The 15,373-nt window shown below is 45.2% G+C and overlaps 2 protein-coding genes across 2 annotated transcripts; one reads left to right on the top strand and one right to left on the bottom strand.

Moving 5' to 3' along the window:
* Positions 1-118: 118 nt before the first annotated feature.
* Positions 119-8,819, top strand: GCNA (germ cell nuclear acidic peptidase). The gene is made up of 10 exons (XM_021534530.3): positions 119-405; positions 1,838-1,884; positions 2,319-2,370; positions 2,643-2,716; positions 2,862-3,299; positions 3,613-3,784; positions 4,849-4,993; positions 5,827-5,965; positions 6,826-7,030; positions 7,927-8,819. Exons 1-10 carry the CDS (start codon positions 119-121, stop codon positions 8,177-8,179), a joined length of 1,812 nt encoding a protein of 603 aa, XP_021390205.3. The 3' UTR covers positions 8,180-8,819.
* A 905-nt stretch (positions 8,820-9,724) lies between these two features.
* On the bottom strand, positions 9,725-15,372 carry BRCC3 (BRCA1/BRCA2-containing complex subunit 3). The gene is made up of 8 exons (XM_021534533.2): positions 15,250-15,372; positions 14,795-14,914; positions 14,102-14,189; positions 13,374-13,462; positions 12,804-12,859; positions 11,982-12,113; positions 11,596-11,639; positions 9,725-10,467 (listed from the first exon to the last, which is right to left on the bottom strand). The coding sequence occupies exons 1-8, from the start codon at positions 15,352-15,354 to the stop codon at positions 10,316-10,318; spliced, it is 786 nt and encodes a 261-aa protein (XP_021390208.1). The 5' UTR covers positions 15,355-15,372; the 3' UTR covers positions 9,725-10,315.
* Position 15,373: the final 1 nt, after the last annotated feature.

The raw sequence follows: 15,373 nt of genomic DNA, 5'->3' as shown, positions 1-15,373 counted from the left end.
GAAAGAAAACTTTTCCCTTCCGTGCTGTGGCGCCGTGGGCAGCGGTGGCGCTTTCGGCATTGCGGGCTGCGCCGTGCGCATGCGCGGCGCTGCGAAGCGCGCGGGCCGCTCGAGCGCCATGGCGGGAGCGGCGGCGCGCGGCGGCCGCGCGCTCGGAACCGGGCCCGGCCCGGCCTCAGAACGGCGGGACCGGGAGCGGCCGGACCGGGAACTGCCGGACCGGGAGCGGCCGGACCGGGAGCGGCCGGACCGGGAGCGGCCGGACCGGGAACCGCCGGACCGGGAGCGGCCGGACCGGGAGCGGCGGGCCCGGCCCCGGGCCGCGACACCGAGCGGGGCCTCGGCCTCGGGCCGCAGGAGCCCCGGCGGAGGCGCCGCAGCGAGCAAGGGCTGCCCGAGTGGCAGGTGAGGGGAAACAGCGCCCGAGCCCTGTGTCCTGACTTGTTTTTATTAAATTATTAACATAGAGAGTTTTTAAATGTATAGCTGTTTATATATGTGTGTGTATACATATATATGTGTGTATACATATGTATGCATATGTGAAAAACGCCAGTCACTTGGTTTGTAAAATTTTAATAATAAGAAAAAGGTTATAAAAATATTAATACAATTGCAGTAATAAAATTTAGAGTTAGGACGATTACAAGACAATATAAAGCAAAGAATTACGGACGCCGGGATGCTGTTGGACACTTAAGTCACAAAAAGCATACCTTGTGAACAAAGCAATAACCTTAAAAGCAATAGCCTGTTGCATATTCATATATCTCATACATGATGCATAAATTCCTTGCAAATTAAGAACTTTTCTGGTTTTTGTCAACTTCTCCTTAATCCCGGTGGTTCCAAACAGACGGAGAGAAGGTGGAAGACTGTCTTTTCTGATAAGGAGGCAGTGGCTCTTCATGGGCCCCAAGTCACTGTCACCTCTGTGTGAAGAGCTTTTTGATTATCTCATCTTCTCGCTTAAGCTTGTAACATCCAAATCGGAGAGTTTCTATTTTAACATTATGTTGTAACCTAAAACTGTATTTAACATACTACTTAAGATAATTAATAAAGCATAACTTTCCAACATTACACATATAATATTCATTGTAACAATTGCGAAAAGCCAATAATAAAATATGCATTTTTCACACATATATATACATATATATATATATACACACATACAGTGTGTGTGTATATATAAATACAACATACTACATTGCATGTAGTATGTATTATAGATATTGATTTATAATTTGAGATTACACCATCGTTTGGTTTATGGTGATTAGTAGGGTATGAGTGTGTTTCAAAATTGCAGTCTTCAAGGTTTAAGTAATGTCCATCTTACAAAAGCTGTCTTCCTTCTTTTTAAGCAGCTGCATAACATACTTTTGCAGTTGTTAATGTTTGGTTCATGTTCTCATAAAATGAAATAAATAACTTGGTAAGGGTGTTGTGGGCTGTCTACATTTGCATGGGCATAGCAGTCCAGGTGGTAATGCCTCCATCCTGCCTCTTGAAATAGCTGTATGACAGCTGCTGCATTTTGCTAAATATTCATGGCAGCTCTGTTAAAGTGCATTTTATGTAAAAGCAGCCTCTGATTCATCAGTGCATGGGTTGAGGCTTCAGGCTTACTATAACACACTTCTCTGACAGATCACAGACCATGTGTAAAACAAGAAACAAGCTTTCTATAAAGAGTTAAAATAATTCAGCCTGTTTGGGACTTCAAGTGTTTTTCCCAATGTATATTTGGTTCTCGGTGTTCATGGGGGTTTCAGACCAGTGGAGGTGCAGATCCTGCTGTGACCTAAACTTCTGCATTTCATTTTAGCAGCAGTGCCCTGTACTTCTCTTCCAGCAGTGATGACGAATTTGAGATGTGTAAGTAATGACACGTTAGTTTGCTATGGAGAAGTAAGAAAAATTACACATTTTTGTCTAATTATACTGAAGCATTTTTATATGCTTCATTTCTTTCACTGCTTGTGCTACACAGTATTTCTCTCCTTGCAGTGCAATCTTGGTTTCAGTGCCACAGGGAGTCTTCTTGAATTGCCTCAAGTTTCAGTCTTTTTGCCTTGCATTGTATTTTTCATGCTGCCTCAGTTTTGTCTGTTCCCTATCACTTGCTTCCCTTTTAGTCTCCAGAGACTAGAAACTGCTGCCAGCTTTGAGGAATTGAGTTGAAATTATATATTAATATGATTAGGGTTTTTTCTTAATACTTTATACCAAATTTTTACTAGTTGCAAACTTAAAAATGCATAACAAGAGAATACAGAACCTTGTTCTTAATTAATCTTTTTTTGTTTCAGTTTTAGCTAGACTGAAAACTCCCAAGTCTGTTTCTAAAAAGGCAGATGCAAGGTGGGTGCTGTCATTAATGAATTTTCTGTGTTCACATTTTAGTGTTCTGTATAATATTTATATTTTACATATTTAATCAGAATAGAGGAAAACAATCTAAAACTGTATTGATTCATAGGCCAGTCTAGGAGAGAGTGCAGATAGACCTGTTAAATCTTCAGTTATGTTCAGGGCAAATGTAAAATGCTGTTTTAGTAAGGCACACTTACTGCTTTGTTTTTCTATTTACTCCTACCTTTATTCCACAAAATCAGCTTTTTTTTGCCTTTCAGTTTGAAAGACTTCATTGATGACTCGGATGATTTCTTCTTGGACTTGAAAGTGAAAAAGAGTACAACCAAGAGTGGTAAGCAATCATCTATAATTAAAAAAAGATGCTTTACTGTTCTTTGTGTTTTCCTATCTTTCAAGGGATTTCTTCTGTGTTAAGACAAAGGCCCGTCTCCTAAATGCAGCTCCCAAAACTTCAGGCTCTTTCTTTTGAACTGCAGCACAGAAAGATCTTCAGACATTGAAAAAGCTGATGACTCCTGGAAAGAGAAACACTTGCTGCCAAGAATTGCAGTATCCAGACTCTTCAAGTGACACTGAAGATTCTGTCTTTGTAGACAGTCCATGGCATAACCTCCAAAAAGATGGAGTGAAAGACTTGAAAGAGAGTCAGAAGTGCATCAATCTTTCACCTCCACAAAACCAGAAAGACTCAGTTTCCAAAGGCAGTCCAGATTTGCTTGTTAGAAGGAAAGAAAGAAGCTGTGAAAATACAGAAAATAAGTTGCCAACTGTGGCACTAGGACATGGTGCAGGGGTGGAATCGGAGAGCTCAGATGACAGTTTTGGATCTTTAATGGAACGGATAAAGAAGCGAAGTCTACCCCGTAAACCAGTCTTAAGCACAAGCAGAACTGTCCTTCAGCCAAGCACAACAGGTGAGCAGTCCCAAGCTAACATGCAGTGGTTCTTTCCACTTGTGTGGCATCAGCCTCTGAGGTGCAGCCCCAGCACCTTGCAAAGGATTTTGGTGCAATCAAAAATTACTCCTCTGAGTATTCAGAAAAGTCAACTTGTGCTATCAAGATGTAAATTTTTCAATATTGCTTGTTTTTATCATTGTAGGCACTTTCAGTTTTTAAAATTATTCTGAAAGCAAATCTGGTGGGTCCTTCCGATGGTTTCTAATGATTCTGTGATTTCTTTTTTTAATGTGCGCTGTGTAATCCTGTGACTCTTCTGTTGGACTAGAAAACATCAAGCCACCCTGCAAAGATGCACAGCCCGTGAAAGGGGAGACAGTCAAAACACCAAAGCCAAAATCCATTTCACTTCAAGAAACACCTTCCATGATAACGACTCCTGCAAGAATTCCTGGGAATGACTCAGTCAGTTGCTCACAGTCAGCAAAGACAGAGAAAAGGTGAGTGTTTCTTCATTTTTCCTATGTTCTAGGACAATTACAGATGGACAAAGAGATGCTAATAATTTTGCATAGGATAATGTGATTCCTCTGCTACCTAGAACTTCTACTAATTTAGCATTTGTTCATGGTTGAGTCGCTGGAAACCAGAGTTTTCAGTCTCCAGTATGACAGGGAGGATGTACATGATCTCTGCCTAGGGGAATTGATGACAAATCTGACAAATGTCAAATCTTCTTTGTAAATGTTACCTCTCTTGCTATTTCTTGTCTTTTACAGCATGTGGTGGCTCTACAGATTATATATATCCAGCTGCTTACCTCTGAAAAGCTGTCAAAACTGATTCTATTAGTAATTCATGCCTTTTAAACGAGAGTGTATTGATTTTTTTAATCTGTATCATTATAACTTGGAGAATTCATGTTTCTTTTTCTATAAGTGGATGCAAGTTTGGCTTTTCAAAATAATGCATTTTTCATTTCTAATAGCTGCCCTTATTATGCCTCCTAGCCATGTGCTGTTTCCTTTAATCATTTTTAGTGGTGTATACAATACCAAACCTTTAAATGATACCTTTAAAGGTGAGAATTTAAAAGGTCACAATGCCTGCAGCATTGGAGTTAGTAATCCTGGTGAAGTATCTGCTTCTCCTGAAGTAATCCCTGAGCATTCCTGTACTGTCTTTCTCTGTTTCTGAAAACATACCTTTATTGTGATGATCATGTTAGAGCTGTTCATATATTGATTAAATTTTGGTGTAGTTGTGGCTCACTGTGTCACAAAATCTGAGTCTCTTTTCCTACATGGGAGTCCTCATAATCTAATTTTGTGAATTAATGAAGTAACTGCAGGACTGTTGAAACAGCTCTGGCCCTTCATGCCCTCAGAGGGGTAAGAAGACAACCATGTGCCTCATGAGGGCAAGCTGGTGGAAAGAATCAGGAGAGGTTTATGCCACTTGAAGCATCCCTGAGATCTTTATTTGCTTTCAAGTGTCCATTACTTTCCCTTTGTTTTTCCATATCTCTGTACTTTAGCAAACTGCTTAATGGCTTTTCTTGCAGGATCAGGGTATGTTCAGTGCCTGGCTGTTTCTTGCAAGATCTTTCAAATCCAGCCTCCCACTATGTGAAGTATTTCAAGAAAAATAAAGAAGAGCTGACCCAGAAGCTCTACAGACTGTTTAATAGTACTATCTTTGAGCAGAAGGTTGGTTTCAAAACAAAACTACCATTTAAAATGCTGGCTAATATGTTGCTCCTCACTTTTTGATGTGATTGCTCTTTATCCTCTTTAGATTGTAGAAGTTATGTTTGAATTAGTCCACACAATTTCTTCAGAAGGGGTTTGTCACCACCATGATGCAGCAGTTTTCTGTTTGGCTTTGCTTTCCCAGCTGTAGTGGAAATGCTGCACGTAATCTGTGTTCCTTCCTATCGGATGTTCATGTTTGCCTTTCTGGAACAGATTAAAAAGGTGGTTTAGGGTGAGCATAAAGCTACAAGCTGTGTTTCAGATTTAAAGTTCACTTGCAGAGGACTGCTGTCTTGACCTGGGATCATCATCTGGTATACTGGGGACTCCCCTCTGGAGAGAAATGTCCTTGAAAGGAGGGGTACTGCTCTCAGTAATTCCAATGGGGTTTCCCCCAGAAAGGAAAGTGGTTTTTATGCAGATGATAAAATAGTGATGAGCTGATAGGCTGAGGTCATGATTTCACATAAAACTGAGCTGAACAGACTCATTATTGCTGGAGCAGAATATCTTAGTGCTCAGTGCTTTAGCCCTGTACTTGGAGATAAAATAGAAGGAACTAAGGACTTCTGTCTCACCCTGCATTGTGAAACTCCCATTGTTGGTTACAGAAAAACTGATGGTGGGAATAAGAGGCCATGGAGGGGAGTTGGCATCTTAGGTGTTAAGGGCACGTAACAGAGACATCCTGGACTGGCTTTGCACTAAATACAAGGGGGAGTCAGAGGTCCAGAAGGTAAGAGAAGAGGTAGGGGAGGGAAAATGACATGCACTGTTTTGTTTTTCAGTTACCAGAGAACATGGTGATAATCTGGAATAAGAAAATGAGAAAAACAGCGGGGTATTGTGTAACGGGGCAGAGGGAAGGCCCTGAAGGGAAGCGTTACGCTCGCATTGAACTCTCTGAGAAAGTCTGTGACTCTGCAGGTAGGTCTAAGAAAGAGTGTGTGGATTCTTTGAGGAAGCAAGTTTTAGAGATAAAAGCATAAATCTGATGCTTAAGAGATCTGTAACTGGAGCCTGCTTTGAAATTTTATATTATCTTGTGTAAATAAATACATGTATGGATTTATTCACATTCCACAGCCCTTTTGAGAGGCTGGGCAAATGTACAAAATGTGAGATCAGATGGAGTCACACTAACTGCAGTATTGTTTTTATTTCTTAATGATTTGAAGACCTACAGGCTAGGTGTTAGACTCTTAATTCTGTGGTGTAATGGCAGTCTAAAATCTGACTTCTTCCATCACAGCAAGACACCTTGTTGGTAGTATTTAAAGCTGGAATAAAGACAGGTCAGTGCCAAATTAAGTTCTGTTATGTGGTGCTATGATTGTTATTTGTCCCTCATCCCCTCCCAATATGGGAAAATGAATCACCAAATGGTTTGGATGGAAAGGGATCTTAAAAACCATCTTGTACCAACTCCCTGCCATGGGCAGGGACACCTTCCACTAGAACAGGTTTCTCCAAGCTCTGCCCAGCCTGGCCTTAAATACTTGCAGGGGTGGGGCAGCTTTAGCAACCAAACAAAAAACCCTAAGCAGATTAGGTGTATGGGGGAGTAACGAGGATGCAGAATTGGGGCTGATCAAAAACTGGAAATGCTCTAAGTAAAACCTTGTTTTGGAGCATTTTATCTTATCAAGACATTGGCGGTTTTAACCTTCAAAATAATACTTGAATCTTAATACTGAATGAGTGTCAGAGGCCAAAAGCAGTGACCAAAGGTGAGCTTGTTCTTCCCCACACCTGACTGATGTTTGTCTTGTTTGCTTTACCTCAAGATCGCCTTCGGGACACGCTGATCCATGAGGTTTGCCATGCAGCCACCTGGCTCATCAACGGCATTCGGGATGGACACGGGCGGTTCTGGAGGTTCTATGCCAACAAATCAGCTGTAATTCATCCAGAACTGCCAGTGGTGACACGGTGTCACAGCTATGAGATTAATTACAAATTCACCTATGAGTGTGTTCGCTGCAAAGCTACGTGAGTAATGTTTTCTTCTTGCATATGACTGCGTATCAACTTTCTAACTTGGCAGCCTCCTAGAAGTCAGGGTAAATAGTTAAGCAATTTCTTACTCTGATGTTTTCTAGCGCCCACAGAACCTCAGTATGTGATTTCACATTTGTTTCGAGGTGGTTTCAGTTCTAGTTCAGAGGTCAGGAAAGGCAGAAACGTCACCTGAGGACCAGTGGTGATGAGGGAAGGTCTTTGGGAAGCATTAAGAGATACATACCTAAGCTTTGAAGGAACAAACCCTCATTAAAAACTGGGTACAGAATATTTCACAGTGATTAGATGAAACTACTCGAGGAAGCTTCCAGCTTAAAGTCTTGATGACTTGAAATTATAACTGCAACCTCACAGATGTGAGCAGCACCTGTGATGGGAAGGATTGACACTAGGATGCAACCTGTAATAATTATACCATTTATCTTTTTTTTTTTTACCTCAGGATTGTATGTGTAACTCTCAGAAGTACTAGAAGGAAACACCTCACATATTCTGAAGTGTTTATTAGGACTGTGCAATGCAGTAGTTGCTTAGATGCAACAGAGCATTGAGAAGGTTTTTTTTTTTGTTAATCATGTCTTTGAGGAGAAACTCCAAGAGGCCATTGATACATGGGTTGTGGAGGTACTTGGAAATGTTGTAGCACTTCTACTGGTAGTCTGAGAGTAGAAAGAGACAGAGGAAGGAACCAAGCTGAAAAAGCAGTGGAAAAAGTCACAGGGTAGAGAAGTGTAACACAGATTTGATTGTACCACTGTGTAATGTATTGTTCTAAAATACTGCCTTAGTCATCTGACCTGAGCAGCAGAGAAAGGGGCCCTTTCCCACGAGGCCTGTGGAATCCAAGTGCTCGCTTTGCCTTTCAGGATCGGGCGGCACTCGCAGTCGCTGGACACGGCGCGGTTCGCGTGCGCCTTCTGCGGGGGGCAGCTGGCCCTCCGGCAGCCCGCGGGCAGGGGGGGCACCCCTGCCAGGACACAGCTCACGCCCTTCGCCAAGTATGTGAAGGAAAACTATGCACTTGCTAAGAGAGAGCAGCATGGGCTGAGTCATGCAGAGGTCATGAAGAAACTCAGTGCTGATTTTGCTTTGAAAACCAAGCTGGAAGATTCCTTTTAATAGCTCAGTATGCCTCCTTTTTGGTGCCACTTAATTTTGTATAGAGAGTAGTAAAAGTTCTGAGCAGCACTTAGACATAGCATGTCTTCAGTGACTCCAGTGAGTAAGGGATTTACTGTTTCGTCTGGGCAGCTGATAGGCTGTAGACTCTGTGTGTGTGCTGAAGAACTGCTCTGTGTGCATTGGGCTGGGATTGCCAGAGGCAAAATAGTCCAGGCCCACCAGTCCAAGTCCTCTGACTCTGAATGACTCCAAGGCACGAAAAGGGGCATATACCCGAGTTGGTCTTCAACATGGGTTCAGATTTTCTCCCATGTAGACTTTCCTGAGAGATCCTTGGCTGTTTTTGTTAAGTGGTAGGTAGATGATGCCTTAAATGAATTTCTCCAAAGCCCTTTAGCCCTCAGTAAGTAGTGTACTTCTGTCACTGAGATTTCATAGAAACTAAAATACATGCAGAAGATCAGGTTGGGGAAAGCAGATTCAAACACTTTCCCCAAGAATGAGAAGGTCTTGTCATGGTTTAAGTCTTTCATATAAAATGCAACTGAATGAGTGTTATAGTGTTTGTGTCTTCTGTAAGCAAATTGCTCAGGGGTTTAATAATTTTGATAATCAATAAATGCCAGTTGGATACAAACTCTTGCAATGAACCAGGCTGCTTTGTTTCAGTTTCATCACGGCTGTGTAGGAATACAGAACCCTGGTACCAGCCCAGCTCTCCTGGCTGCGGATCAGCACAGTCATTAACATCCTTTGGTCATTGGGATTACAATCCAAGGATCCCCATTCCAGGAGGCCCAGGGCTGCTGGGTTATCTCCCAAGAGCCCTCAGGAAGCCTGGGGCCACTGACACACCACCCGCCCTTCTCCAGCAACGATGAAGGTAGACAGCATTGGAAATAGAAACCAACAGCAAAAACAACAGTACAAATCACTGACTGTTCAAAGACTGATTAATAACTGATTATCCACAGCACTTCTAAGGAAAAAGAAAACAGTACTGAGCAATATACTTCAAGAAGTTCTACTCTTAGGGTGTTTGCCAGTAGAAACGTAGAGTGAAAAGTCAAGTCTGACAAAGCAATGGGGTTATGAGGCTTCCACATCTGACAGCACTTTACAACTGCTAATCAATACTGGCTGTCACTGGCACGGAGTGCCTCTTCCTCAGCTCTGTCACTGTAACTGTCCCATCCTATGCTCAGAAGACAGAACACACAGGAGGATGTACATGATGGGGGATACTGTGAAATGAACAGCAAAAACATTTAAAGGGATTAATTCAACAACAGCTATTTCATTCCAGTCTTGGGAAACTTCTGCAGTTAAGTTCAGCATGGAAGAATGTCAGACTAGTATATCTATGAGTTCTCCGCCTAGCATCTTAACCTTCTTCCCTCTGGGAAGGAACCACAGTCCTCTCACTGAGCCAGCTCATTGAAACAGTTCATTTTCTAGAGAACCTCAGTGCTGAGCACACACCAGCATTACATGGAGTAAGAGAATACAGACTGACCAAAAAATGCAGACACTGGCACTTGGTAGCATTCAATTTTTACTCCCAACAGCTCCAGCTTTGGAATTCTTTATTTGGTTTGACATATGCTAAACACAGATCTTATGTCAAAGATCTTCCAGGTCTGTTCCCAAGCTTCCCTCCTATTTCTTAACCTGCCTGGATGAATGACCAGTGATCCAGAACATTACTAGGTATAAGATCACAGTCAACTGAAACTACTAAGAGAAGGCAGAATTTGGCAGCATCGATATGACAGCAGGAACACACGAATTTTCCCCTGTAACCCTCATGTTCCTGGAATGTAAAGCAGTAGGACTTCTGTCAAAACATAGAGGGAGAAACAACAGGTTCCCTAGGTGTGTGCTCTCCAGAACAGGAGTCTTCAGGTGCTGCCCAGCCCCACCACTGAGCCACAAGTGCAGCAACTGCAGACACAGCATTGCTTTGCACCAAGCTGGGGCAGGTAAAGTCCTGATCCTGGAGCTGTGCTCTTTTCTGCAAGAGAAGAGGCACAGCCAGTGCCTCTACTGAGGCAATGCAGGGCCACCCTTCAGCCTGGTGTAGTTTTGAAGCCTTTTTCATGTCACTTTCCTGAAGGGTCTTGCATTTCCTTCTCACTCTAAAGCAGCAAGTTCCTCCAGCAGCTGCTCCTTCTCCTGCTGCAGCTCCTGCACGCGCTGTTTGTTCTGCTCCAGTCTGTCCTCGAGCCACTGCAGCAGGGGCCCACTGATGGCAGACATTTGGCTGCAGAGGTTCTTTGTGAACACTGCAAAGAGCAACAACACATCATGCCAGGACAACACACACAAGACTCGGTGTGCTACAACACCCCCAAAGCCAACAGCCAGCCAAGGAAACCCTCCAGCATCCTGGCCATGGCAACCACACAGGAAGGTCTGAACCAGCAGCTTCTAACAGGCAAACACCATTTCAGTGTGACCCAGACAGGGATGACAGTTCTGCAATGAAAATCTGCATACAGCTAATCACTGATGCTAATTAATTTCTAAATTTAGAAGTATCACAGAATGCCTCATTTCCTAAACATGTGAGAATGAACAATGGGGTGATAAACTTGGAACAGAAATGGGATTAGGATTCACCCCATCACAGTGGCAGAAGGAAAGATGTCACACCCATGTAACACCTATACCATGCCAGGAGATGGAAGTATACATACAGGTCAGCCAGCCACTGTAGGATTGATCCCGGGGCCTGTGGGGTCTGATCCAGCTAGCTCTGGACCCCCGCCCCCTCTCAGTCTCACAAGGACAAAAGTAAAAGACTGGAGGCTCTCTTTCCTCTTGGGACCAGAGTCCCACTTTATTGTGGAACCACTCCAGGGACGTCCAAGGGAGGCAAAGAGAGGAAAAGAGGTCGAGGGTCTCGCTGGGGGAGATTTTAAACCCAGGGGAAGGGGGGTGGGGGAGAGGGGCCACAGCCAATGGGATACAAGTGAGGAGGCGGGGAGGGGAGGAATGGACCAGGGAGAAACCACCACCACTGGGGCTTCGAGGGGAGGGAAATACAAACATACTGTTCAGTGCAAAATACAAAACCCAGTGCAGAACAACAACTGAATAAACTATTTAGTGCAATACAACAAGACACTGCTTTAACACTCAACAAATCCCAAATCCCATTTCCTGTTCCAACATAAAAAATAACCTAAACAAACCAAGCCCTAAACCCCCAAACAATCCCAAAGTCTTCCATAATTTTAACCAATTCTACAAAGCCTGAAGGATACAACATTCATGATTCACCCAGGATTAAGGTGTTTTACGGCCTTTGAAGTTTTTATTTTCAGTTCCTAGTTATAATTCTGTTCCTGTGTAACAAGATTCCATCATTTTGATCCTGAGAGCAGCATGTGCAAGAAAGGAATCCTTACCTGAGCCATTATGGATCTTGGTTACAGAGTCAAGATGGGTGAGGCTAAGGGAAGGAAAAGAAAGCAGGTTAGAGACAAAACAGCAGGGAACTGTGTATTAAACACAGGCTGTAAAACCAGCTGCCCACAAATTACTAACCAGATCACAGGTACACCTAAACATCTTCATCTGCTGAAGCCCTGCACATTCACAAGGATAACAACTCATGATCACAAAACCCCAAAATTCTGCTGCTAACCCCAGGCTCAGTTCTACAGAAGCACAGGAGCTGCTAATCCTTCTTAATTTCTACAGCTTTGCTAAGCTTTGGTTGTCTTAGTAATAGCAACAGTAGAACGTGCCAGCAAAAAAGCCTTGGAGAGGGGCAGAGCCCCAGGGCTGTTACCTGTGAATTCTCCTGTAGGCATCCTGTTCTTCTTGGCAAAGGATCTTGGGCAGCTCCACAGCTGACTCCAGACAGACCTTCCCAATGGTTTCATGGGGGACAACATGAATGGGAATTTCAATCCTTTCATATCTGGAAGGTTATGAGATGTAATTAAAAGCAGCAAACAAAAAACTGACTCCTACAACCTTACAGCAGTCTGTCCAAGGCCTGGCAGTGCTGCACATCCACTTTTGGGAAATATGCTGGAGCTGACAGGCAAAGGGAAGCATTTTATATCCACATACTTGTCTTGAGTTTGAGTTTGAATTGTAAGGTGCAAACCTGAGGCCTCTGGCTCTGAGTGGGCAGCAGCCTCCTAAAATTCCGAAGGGCACAGGATGTGTCCCAGACCCAAGCTGCCCCCACCTCAGACTCCGCCAGCCCTGGCAGTGCCAAGCACCTCCTGCAAAGTGACATCAGGAACCTGGGCTGGTGAGTTCTGTTTCCCATGGAAAAGGGCCGGAATTTGTGTCCAGAGCCTGTGGCCCCAGGCTCAAACTCTAGAGCTGGAAGCAAAAAGGTGGTGCTACACAACGAATTGCAGCACAAATCCACACCCTGACCTCAAATCTTAAGTGAATAAATTATCTAGGATAAAAGAATCACTCCTAAACTTTAGATTCTCTTCCAGCAGCCTGCAGGAGCAGAAATCAGGAGACCCTGTGCAGGCATCTCTGTACATTTGCTCCTCACAACAGGCTGAGAAGCCACTTACTAGAGACAACCCAGAGAAAGGAGAGACAAGACAAAATACAATCAGACATAATATTCTGTACTCACTCTGAGCTCTTCTGGGCCTGAACAGACTGGAAACAGGTATAGAGAATTCTGCCTGTCTAAGAGAGACAGCAGAAAGTCAGATTCCAAAGGCAAAAAACATCTAAAGGGCAAAGCAAAGACACATTCCTTTAGGAAGCTTTCAATAGAATTCCAGATGTTTTGCTGTGATTTGCTTGCTGGAGGTGCTTAAAGCATACATTGATAAACCCTTTAATGATGAAAAAAGCAGCAGCTGCTGGGACAGCCTAGACCTGACTGTCAGCTTATCACACATGACAGCCAAACCTCCTGGAGAGGCTGGAAGAGGGGCAGAGCTGTGTGTGCTGGACACCTGAGGGAAGAGCCCATTTCAGAGCACTTTGCAGCTGCTGCTGCAGCCCCCTGGGCAGCTCAGAGCAAGAATCACTTGTTCTCCTGTCCTTGAGAGCACAATACAAACCACTCCCACCGTGCTTTCCATGTGCTCCCAGCACAGCTCTGCCCTTGCAAGCTGCACCCAAGGACTTCAGTTCTGCCCTGATGTTTCTCATGAGCCCCTGGAGGGTTTGTTGCCATTTTTAAGTTGCCTACCTTGGTGTTCTTGTCCTCAATGAAGCAGGAAAAGATCAGCCCTACAAACCCTTGGTCCATCATCTGATACATGGCCTGTGTGCGGACATCTGCAGGGACAGAAATGAGTGAGAGCTGCCCTGCTCACCTGCAGCACTGGGAAATGATCTGCACCTTCTGAAGGGTGATCTGGAATCTGGTAACAAATGTCACAAACATTATGTTTATATCCTCATTCTGGGTGAGTTGAGTTTAAATAAAGAACTTCATCCAATTTAAAATGTAATTAAATAGCAAATCTTAAAAATAGAAGTTGAGCTCACAAAGCCAAGAAATTATCTCACAGCCAGCCTGCTGCCACAGATCACCAGGAAGTCCAATACATATAAGGTACGCAGGTACTTCTTTTATGAAAGTTTTCACCTATGCATCAACACTCACAGATATCAGAAATCATCACAGCAGGCCCAGGATCCCCACAGCTTTTTTGCTGTTCCCCACACCCAAGGTCTGTTTTTTCCATCTGGAAGAACAGCAGTACCAGCAGTGGCTGATCTGTGACTCCTGGATCACGTCTGAGTCCTTGGAGAGCACACATGGGAATGGAGCTACACTGGCAGGGGCCCCTGCAGCCCACCCAGACAATCAGGGAACGTTTCAGACCCAGAGCTCTTGGAATGTGTGGCTCTGGAGCTCCAGTGCCAGGACCAGCAGCTGGGGTTTCCCCCAGAGCCCAGGGCTGCTCTTACCGACGTGTGATGGCCACACGGTGATGTGGGGGTGGGAGTGGTACCAGCCCACCACCCTCATGGGACGTCCTGTCATCTCAGCCAACCTGTGTGGGGGTCAAGGAGTTTTTGGGATAACAAAGGGAAGGGCTGTATGTACAAGGAAAAACAGCAGAGTTTTAAAAGGGCTTCCTATGAGTCAACAGAATTCCAGATCCCTTCAGAGGAGCGGTAAGAAACAGAGCAGGGAGCTGATGGGAGCCTCTTCCCCAGCACCATCAGGAGTCACAGCTGCAGAAGCAACTGGATTTTGTTTGCATGTGGCAGCAAACAACGTTTCAGCAGCTGTCCAAAGCAGCACCACTGAGTGTGTGTAGGGAAGAGGCTCCCCAGTGCAGCAGCTGGAGCCTTGCTGACCTTTCCTCTTCCACTCAGCCTCCCTGCTGAACTGCCACCCCCCTCCATAAACACACTGCAGTTCTACCTGTAACTAAAGATAAAACAAGGATAAAAAACTTATAACACAGCTCCACTGCAAGGACTGGAACCAACAAAGACTCCAGGGAAAGGCAACAGCCCACAGCCAGCACAGCAGCTGCCGGAGGGAGCAGCTGACAGCCTCAAGCCAACTGCAGGCCTAAAATACAGCCCATGGGAAGAGCTCCGAGGTAAAGCACTTCACTGGCGAGCTGCTGCTGTCTTGCTGAAGGATATCTCTGCTTCAGTGGAAGCAGCTGAAAGCTGCTCCGGTGAGATCTCCACACGGTCTTTCCTCTTGTCCGAGCGCCGCAGGATTATCACAGAGTGGATGTGGACGATTCGGCTGGTGTCCACCTAATGACACAGAGAGGAAATCGGTGATTGCTCTGCTGGAGAAAGCACAGCCCGCAGGGCACGGCCGCCAGCTCTGAGCACCACGGGGCACAGGTGCGCACCGCAGGGCTCTGGCCATAGGAAGCTTTCCTGACTCAGCTCCGACTCTCTCAGAGCTCACCGACGCGCTGGCGGCTGCCGGCGCTGCAGACGAGAGGGGCGCCGGGGCCGCTCCGTGCGCGGTGCCGGCGGTCACGGCCCGCGCCCCGCCGTCCTACGGCCCCGCGCGGGCCACGACCCGCAGAGGCAGCGCCGCCACCCGCCCCTCCCCGGGGCCGCCCCTCCGCGGGCGGTACCTCTCCGATGCAGAGGCCCATGACCTCCTCCTTCTCGGTGCTCAGCGCGTGGTTCAGGCACACCAAGAACGCGTCCGCCTCCAGGTGCACCGCCTGCACCGCCATCTTGCCTCCCTGAGCGCCC

Source organism: Lonchura striata, chromosome 14, assembly GCF_046129695.1.
Source record: "Lonchura striata isolate bLonStr1 chromosome 14, bLonStr1.mat, whole genome shotgun sequence".
Taxonomy (NCBI): Eukaryota; Metazoa; Chordata; class Aves; order Passeriformes; family Estrildidae; genus Lonchura; species Lonchura striata.
The sequence above is the reverse complement of the archived record's forward strand: the minus strand, read 5'-3'. Positions and strand labels throughout refer to the sequence as shown.

Bases quoted from the DNA above. Each gene is read 5' to 3' on its own strand.
- BRCC3 (XM_021534533.2), bottom strand. From the start codon at position 15,354: ATGGCGGTGCAGGCGGTGCACCTGGAGGCGGACGCGTTCTTGGTGTGC. The intron at 14,190-14,794 runs ATATCCTTCAGC...TGACCCCCACAC, and splicing joins CTGCTTCCACTGAAGCAGAG to AGGTTGGCTGAGATGACAGG. The intron at 11,640-11,981 runs GTAACAGCCCTG...TCCTTCCCTTAG, and splicing joins GCCTACAGGAGAATTCACAG to CCTCACCCATCTTGACTCTG.
- GCNA (XM_021534530.3), top strand. From the start codon at position 119: ATGGCGGGAGCGGCGGCGCGCGGCGGCCGCGCGCTCGGAACCGGGCCC. The intron at 406-1,837 runs GTGAGGGGAAAC...TCATTTTAGCAG, and splicing joins AAGGGCTGCCCGAGTGGCAG to CAGTGCCCTGTACTTCTCTT. The intron at 3,300-3,612 runs GTGAGCAGTCCC...CTGTTGGACTAG, and splicing joins CCTTCAGCCAAGCACAACAG to AAAACATCAAGCCACCCTGC.